The 8,142-nt window shown below is 57.5% G+C and overlaps 1 protein-coding gene across 1 annotated transcript in view; it reads left to right on the top strand.

The window, feature by feature from the left end:
• The window catches only part of ARHGEF18 (Rho/Rac guanine nucleotide exchange factor 18), a 36,697-nt gene that overhangs the window by 13,832 nt on the left and 14,723 nt on the right, over nt 1–8,142 (top strand). Inside the window, exons 4-7 of the mRNA XM_045290313.1 lie at nt 1,787–1,899; nt 2,023–2,163; nt 5,367–5,617; nt 6,927–7,052. Of these exons, the coding sequence (XP_045146248.1) occupies nt 1,787–1,899; nt 2,023–2,163; nt 5,367–5,617; nt 6,927–7,052 (631 nt within the window). The remainder of the gene's footprint in view (nt 1–1,786; nt 1,900–2,022; nt 2,164–5,366; nt 5,618–6,926; nt 7,053–8,142) is intronic.

Raw genomic sequence — 8,142 nt, 5'->3', positions numbered from 1 at the left:
GGGCCCTTTGGAGCCAGTTACACTGCTGCCCCACCCCCCTTCTAGAACATTCTCGCACTTGCCCCTTGGGGCGGGGCCAGCAGACGATGCCCCCAAGATGGCACCCCATTGTCTAGACCAGTGGTTCTCAACCTTCCTAATGCCACGACCCTTTAATACGGTTCCTCGTGTTGTGGTGACCCCCAAACCATAAAATTATTTTCATTGCTGCTTCGTAACTGTCGTTTTGCTACTGTTATGAATCAGGCGATCTCTGTGAAAGGGTCTTTCGACTCCCAAAGGGGTCTAGACCCACGGGTTGAGAACCGCTGGTCTAGACCCTCTGGCTATGGTCTACCTTGAGTCGGTGGGCAGAGAGTGGAGGGCGGGGCGAGAGAAGACAGTGAAGGTGATGCTGAGGTCCCCAATAAGGAGCCGCGTTCTCTTAGAAGGAGCCACCCTGAGGTACTGGGAAACGTGGTGGCAGCTACTGGTGCGGGCTCCCAGCACGGCTTGTGCAATTAATTGGTCGTTGCTATCAGGTCGTTGCTTACTGCAAACAGTAAGCGAGAAATGCATTGCAGGGGCAAACGATGTGTTTTATGCGTTTTTACAGCAATTTAAGAAAGCAAGACGAAAAAGCATTATTCTGCGCGCGCATGCGCACACGCGCACACGCGCATGCACTGTGGGGCTGGTCAGTTTAACTCTTGGTAGGGAAAATTCCCCGGGCAGCAGGAGCACCTCACTGCCATCAAGTCAATTCCGATGTACAGCGACCCTGTAGGACAGGGTTAGAACTGTCCCTGTGGGTTTAGAAAGCTGTCACTCTTGACGGCAGTAGGACATCTCATTCTCAGGGGCTTAGAACTGCAGGCCTTGCAGGTAGCAGCTCAGTGTGTAACCACTGTGCCATCAGGGCTGCAGCAGCTGCTCCAGTAGTCCCTAAAGGGCCATCGGGTCGGCAGCAGTTCACTGCAACCCCACGTGTGTCGGAATCAGACTGTGTTCCATCAGCTCAGGGGACTCATGTCTCCGAAGCTGGTTACCAGGCCTTTCTTCTGAGCACCTGTGAGCACACTCAAACCACCAGCCTTTCCGTGAGCAGCTGAGCCCTGTTTGCACCTCCCAGGAATCCGAGTGTCAGCAAGGGAAGCCTACTCCCAACGCACCCTGGGAATGTCCCTAGGAGTCCTGATGGCACATGGGGCAGCTAACCCCAAGGTCAACAGTTCGAAAACCGCCAGCCACTCCTTGGGAGAAAGAGGAGGCTTTCCATATCCGTAAGAGTGACTGCCTTGGAAACACGCAGGGGCAGTTCTACCCTGTCCTGCCGCGTTGCTGTGAGTCGCCGTCTTCTAGAAAGCACCCCCAAGGAGGCCTGGAAGTGCAGTCGGTGAAGTGTCAGGCCGGTGACCACAGGGTCCCTGGTTCACGCCCAGCAGCCACGCCCCGGTAGAAGGATGAGGCTGGATTCTCCCCTCCACCCAGAACCCATTCCGCTCTGCCCCACAGGGTCGCTGGGGGCCGACTGCACTCGGTGGCCGTGGGTTTGTGTGGGATTAGAAGGTTCCTGAACATTCTGATGGGAGAAGGCTCTGTGTGTGTGTTGACAGAAGAGTCTCCTTGTTTTCAAAAACCTCTGCTCCCGTGCCGAGGTTGCACGGCGAGGGAAACTCAGGAACCACTCTCCCGTGTGCTGCCCTTGGCCTGAGCTGCAAGCCGGTGTCCTCCGCAGAGCGGGCCTGGTGCGCATGCGCACGCAGCTCCGCTCCTGGAAATGACCGCGCTGCCCGCTCTCCTGTAGCCCAGGCGCAGGAGAGATGGATGAAGCCGACTCCGGGTTTTTGAAATTGAGGCAGGCAGCCGACGACGCCCTGTCGCTGACGTCTTCGAACGCCGAGCCAATCTTCTTGGAAGGTACAGCCGCCTCTCCTGGATGTCGGGGGGTGCCCAGTGAGAAGTATCCCAGGGCAGGGGGGGGGCGGCGCGGCACCGCCGGGCACCAAGCCCCGCAGCAGCTGGCCTGGGCTGTCCCTGCAGATCCCTTCGTGGCCTCCCTGAGGGGCGAGCTCGAGGCCGACGCCCACGAGCTGGAGGCCGAGTCCTGGAGCCTGTCCGTGGACCCCGAGTACGTGAAGCAGCAGAAGCGGGAGGTGGTGAAGAGACAGGATGTGCTGTACGGTGAGAGCCCCGCCCCCACGCCGGAACGCCTTCCCGTGTGTGGGGTCCTGGGTCCCTGGGGCCAGCCACTGCCCGCCCTGGCCAGCCCCGCTCCCAGACTGGGCTGCATGGACGGGGCTTGGGCAGTGCATCCTTACCTGGTGGCCGTGGCCCAGGTGTGACCCACACTCACCTGGTTGTCTCCACGGGGTGACCCTAAAGCTGGCCTCTGGTGGCTTCCATGCCCTGCCTGGCCTGGCTGTGGTGGCCGGATGGTGATTAACTGGTTACTGCCAAGTGCCATCCAGTACATAGATTCTCCTGTGACGATGTAGCACTGCCCCCTGGGGTTAAGCTAATCTGTCATCTTTGGGTTTTGTTTTTCTTTTCTTTAACTTTCCATTAGGAGTTAGGTGAAAGTTTACAGACCAGATAACGGTTGATTTTTGTTCCACGCCATTCATTACGATCCCCACAAGATCCCCTCAGGCTCTTCTGGCTCATCCCACTAACACCCTGTGTGCTGGTCCCCTGTCGCCTCCTTTCCTAACTAACCCGGCTGAACGTTGGCCTTGGGTAAAGGCTGCCTTCTTTATCTCAAATGGCTGATTGTTCCAAGCAGGGCCTGGTTACCTCCCTGGTATTCCAGTTCACCCTGCAGGCCTCTGGAGTGGCTGAGAGTCGATTGGGGTGGTTGGGGGCTGAGTTCAGTTGTAGACTGGAGGATAACTAAGGCCCATGGTCTCAGTTTCTACCAGTCTCTCAGATCAGTCAGCCTGAACTGTTTGAGGATTTTGACCTCTGTCCCTCACGTTTGTCCCCCTCGGTGCAGGACCTGCTAATGTGATCCCTTCCATAGCGGCTGTTGGTGGTTTCTGGGCACCATCTAGTTCTTCTGGTCGTGGGATTGTGGAGACTGCTATTTGCATGGGTCACTAGTCCACTGGACTGATTGCTTCCATGCGTCTATTCCGTTTCATCGCCCGTCTTTCTTCTGGAGGGGGCAAGACCAATAGTTGCCCTTTGGATGGCCCTACACGAGCTTCTAAGACCAGTCACCACTCACCAAAGTAGGGTGTAGAGCAGTGTCCCTGTGGACTCTTGTCATCTGAGCCAAAGCTGCTTAAACCGGAGGTGGCAATCCCAAATGGGGTGACGTAAGTGAGTGCAGGGGTCCCGAAGTGTTTGGCAACGGGAAAAGGTCTCTGAACACTCGGCAAACCCAAATTTAGTTCAGAATCAAACACGTGACGAATCCACTGTGTTTCTGGCCGTGGGCACTTGCCTGTGTCCCTTGTTTCTTGAGCAAAGAGGGACACGTGGGAGCAGCCCTCATCTGGGCTCAGATCTCTTTGGGAGCAGATCACCAGGTCTGGGTAGATTCAAACCACCAACCTTTCAGTTCACAGCTGAGTGCTTAACCATTGCACCACCAGGATGCCTTGGCCTCAGTTGGGGTAGGGGTGTATGCTCCTCTCTGAGGGGTGATTAGCACGATCAGCATGGTGGGTGCCCCTCCAGGGACCACCTGAATGCTCCCTCCACTTTCCAGGGGTCAGTTGCTCCCCTCCGAGATGGACCATTAAGTCACTGTCACTGATGGGCAGTTCCAGGGGGAGGGTGGTGTAGGACCTCCCCTGGGCTCTGGACCCCACAAATCCGGTGCTCAGTGACCAAGCTCAGGCCTCTTGGCCTGGCAGTTCTTCCGGTGCTGCACTTGCTGCCCCCACGGCCCCGTCCCCCAAGCACATGTCACCTGAGGAAGTATTTTCCTGTGCCTTGGTGAGGACTGGCGGTGTTGTTGGGTGTCACGGAGTGGAGTCTGATGCACCCAGCAGCCCACCCCCACCCCCGGTGGCCCTGTGTGACAGAGTGAAACTGCCCCAGAGAAGCTCCCAGGCTGGGACTGTGAGGGGAGCAGGCTTCCCTGTCTCTCGACCACGTGGCTGGGTGGGTGTGCACTTCCTGGGCCCCAGAGATCCTACGCAGAAGCATTTTTAGCTCCACCGTGTGGAGGCTCCTGACATCCCCGCTAGGCCAGGCTCTGGGATTTCCCATACAGAGATCTTCAGAGTAGCTGGGTTGTGGATAAGAAGGAACCCAGGTGAGACCACCCACCCCCAGGGTCCCAAAGCCAAGCCAGTGGTCCTGTCGAGACGAAGTCCAGATACCTCCCTGGGCAAGTCTGCCCCAACTTCCCATCTCCCGGGCCCCACAGACTGCCTGAGCCCCTCAGCAGCAGAGAACATTCCTGCCCCCCAGGGCCTCAGAGGGAGACGGCACCCAGCCCCAGACCCTTGGGAGAACCTACGTGCCCCACAGGCTCACTCGGGGAAAATGTACGCATGCACAGGCTTTATCCTCGGGGAGCACTCCCCACCCCCAGGCCTTCTGCTCAGGGCCAACATGCATGCCCCTAGGAGAATGCACATGCCTCCAGGCGCTCTGCTCAGGGGGAGCACATACACACCCCCAAAAGCATGCACAGACTCCTCAAAGAGCTCTGGTGGGGTGGTAGTAGTTATGTGTTGGGCAGCATCCCCGAGCAGCTCTGCAGGGGGAAAAGCAGGGATTTCTACTTCCATGAACAGCTACAGTCTCAGAAACAGGGGCAGTGCTACCCTGTCCTGTCGAATGTGCACACCTTCAGGCTCTCTCCTCAGGGCAGGATGTATACTTCCCAGGAGAATATACAGGCCCCCAGACCCTCTCATCAGGGAAGAACATACGTAGTACATACATGCTCCCAGGAGGATGTACACACCACCACCCCCAGGCTCTCTCTTGGGTGGGGGTGGGAGGATACCGCTGCTTGCAGGACCCTCTACACAGGGGTCCCTTTCCACACAACCACACAGACTCGTGCGGGCACTTAGCATGGCGCCCAGCCCCCTGTGCCCATCCACAAACTCCGTCCCTTCACGCTGACCTTGGGAGCGGCAGCTCAACTCCAGGGCAGAGGGTGCCCTTTCTCTGCCTGGGACAGTGAGTGGACATCCTCCCTTGGACCCTGCTATGATCCGTGTCCGCTCCAGGCTGGGTCTGATCCAAAGCTTGGTGAAGGGTGAGGTTGGCACCTGCTTCCCTCAGACAGCCGGAACCACCTTCCGCTGTCCTTACGTTTTGGACCCTCCCCCGTCTGTCCTCTAGGACCGGTGGACAGGCATGGGGGGAGTTGTCTGGAAACCTGGAGGCAAGGACTAACCTCCCATCATGCCCCGCAGAGCTGATGCAGACGGAGGCACACCACGTGCGCACGCTCAAGATCCTGCTCAAGGTCTACTTCCGGGCCCTGCAAGAGGAGCTGCAGGCCGGCTGCAAGGCCATCAGCCAGCTCTTCCCCTGCGCAGACGACCTGCTGGACATGCACGGCCATTTCCTTGCCCGCCTCAAGGAGCGCCGCCAGGAGTCTCTGGAGGAGGGCAGCGACCACAATTACATCATCCAGAGAATCGGGGACCTCCTGGTGCAGCAGGTGGGTGCCACTGCTGCCCACAGGAGCGGGTGCCCAGGGTGCTGGCAGCCAGGACCCCGGCTCTTGTTCTAAAGCCCTGAGGTCTGTGTGCCTCGGCGGGAGGCACCCTAGTTTCTGCCTGGCCCCTGGCACACACCTTGTGGTGGGGTGTGGCCTGCCAGGTTTCGGGGTTCCGACCTTTGGACACATAGCCTGTGGGCTCGCTTGAGCCCTCCAAAGTGGGGGCATGGGCCCCGGGAATTTCAGCAGCTTGTAGAACAGCGGTTCTCAACCTGTGGGTCATGACCCCTTTGGGGTTAAACGACCCTTTCATAGGGGTCACCTAAGACTATCGGAAAACACATATTTCCGGTGGTCTCAGGAACCGAGACACGCTCCTCTATTCGTCTCCAGGCGGTCCGCCCACATGCAGATAGGCCCACATACAAGTACCCGGCGTGAAGACCCCCATGCTACACCGTGCTTCAAGACAAAATTTCATTGATTTGTCATTAGAAATAAATACTTCACAATACATAATGACATTGTTTCTGTGATTCATCACTCTGCTTTCATGATGTTCAATCTGTCACAATGAAAATACATCCTGCCTATCAGACAGTTACGTGACGATTCATCACAGTAGCAAAGTGACAGTGATGAAGTAGCAACGAAAATAATTTAAGGTTGGGGGTCACCGCCACATGAGGAACTGTCTGAAAGGGCCGAAGCGTTAGGAAGGTTGAGAACCACTATTCTAGGAGGAGTGGAGGCCGCTGTAGGCCTGTTCGCTGCCTCCAGACACGGCCTCCCTCAAAGAGAATGAACCGGCACAGCGTACATTTTGCTCTTTAATTTGAGGGGTATTCTTCAGCTTAAATCCCTCCCTCTTTCATGGGTTTCTGGGGTCCCAGGAACACTGTGGGTTAGGTGCTGGCCAGCTAAGAGCAAGGTCAGCAGTTCAAACCCACCAGTCACTCAGAGGGAGAAAGATGAGGCTGTTCTCGTAAAGATTCACAGCCTTTGAAATACTAAGGGGCGGTTCTGCTTGGTCCTGCTGTGAACAGGAATAGATGCCTTGGCAGTGGGTCTGGGGGTTGGTGCAGCGTCAGGGGTGTGGTCAAGCCCTTGGGCAGTAAGTCCTCATCTTCCCGCTTTCGTAAACCTTGGGGTTCAGCAAGTCCCCGTTCGAGTCTGTGCCAGGGAAGGAAACCAACTGGCAAATAAGTTCCGTACTCAGGAGGTCAGCAGCTCGGAGCAGCGGGGGTCAGAGACGCCCCCGACCTGCCTCCTCCCGAGCCTCGGATGCCTCCGTTCTCCTTCCCGCTAGTTTTCCGGCGAGCGCGGAGAGAGGATGAAAGAAAAGTACGGCATCTTCTGCAGCTGCCACAACGAAGCCGTCAGCAATTACAAGCTCCTGCTGCAGCAGAGCAAGAAGTTCCAGAACTTGATCAAGGTAACCACAAACAATGAGTATGGTGGTGGTGGTGGCGGCGGCTTTTCATTAAAAGCTGACGCCTGGGGCTATAGGCTTTGACCACAGAACCGTGGACTCTTGGAACCTCGGGGTCGGGCGCAATGTTCAAGTGTGTCTGTGACGAACCACGGAGCCCTCTGTCAATGAAGCGTTAAGGGGAATCACAAGACGCAGAGCGGATCGGAGCGGAGTGTCTGGTGGTCGGTCCCTCCCCGTCCCGGCCCCCCCAAGGGTCCCTGAGGACTGTTGCGTGGCACGGGAGGGTCTTTGGGAAGAGCCAGAGTGCTCCTTAGAGGCAACGATGGCGAGACTTTGTCTCACACATGTTGAACAGGAGAGACCAGCCCCTGGAGAAGGACTTCGTGCTTGGTAAAGGGGAGGGGGGCAAAAAAGAGGCAGAGGGATTGTCACGGTGGCTGCCGCAGCTGGCTCAAGCAGAGTGTGCAGGGCACGGGCCCTGGCGGGGTATCCTTCTGTTGTGCGTACGGTCGCTATGGGCCAGGGCTGGGCAACATTCCATTCTGTTTTGCACGGGGCCACTGAGCAACACCCAGAAACGCCCCCTCCAGGCTTGGTCAGTCCTGGCAGACCTTTGTCCTGGGCATGTGGTCTGCAGCCAGTGGGCCCGTTTTGTCCTGCCAGGATCGTGGGAGATGGAAGGGAGAGGGGGCTTAGCCCTCATAAAGATGCACTCGGCCCGGACCCGACCTCTCCCCAGCAGGAAAAGCCGGGGGCATACGGGGGTGTCTGAGGCAGCTGAAGGCAGCAGGCTGGCAGGCTCTCCAGCCTCACAGCTGCTCTTAGTGCCCATCAGACTGGCTCTTGGTAGTCGCTGGCCTTTCTCCTCTCTCTCTCTCTCACACACACGTAGGAAGGAGCACGGGACAGAGAAAAGCAGAATGCCTGGTATGTTCCAGAAGGACAAATGAGCTGCTCTCATGCCCCACCAAGAAGTGACTTCAAGTCACGGTGCCTTTGGTTTGTAGCCAGAGGTGCAGGGTGTGCATCGGACGCCAGCAGGGAGCCGCTTCAGAAGGCACACCCCAATCTGCTTCCAGAAGAGGGGTGT

Source organism: Echinops telfairi, unplaced genomic scaffold, assembly GCF_000313985.2.
Source record: "Echinops telfairi isolate 266 unplaced genomic scaffold, ASM31398v2 ScPeMD7_36;HRSCAF=134, whole genome shotgun sequence".
Classification (NCBI taxonomy): Eukaryota; Metazoa; Chordata; class Mammalia; order Afrosoricida; family Tenrecidae; genus Echinops; species Echinops telfairi.
The sequence above is the reverse complement of the archived record's forward strand: the minus strand, read 5'-3'. Positions and strand labels throughout refer to the sequence as shown.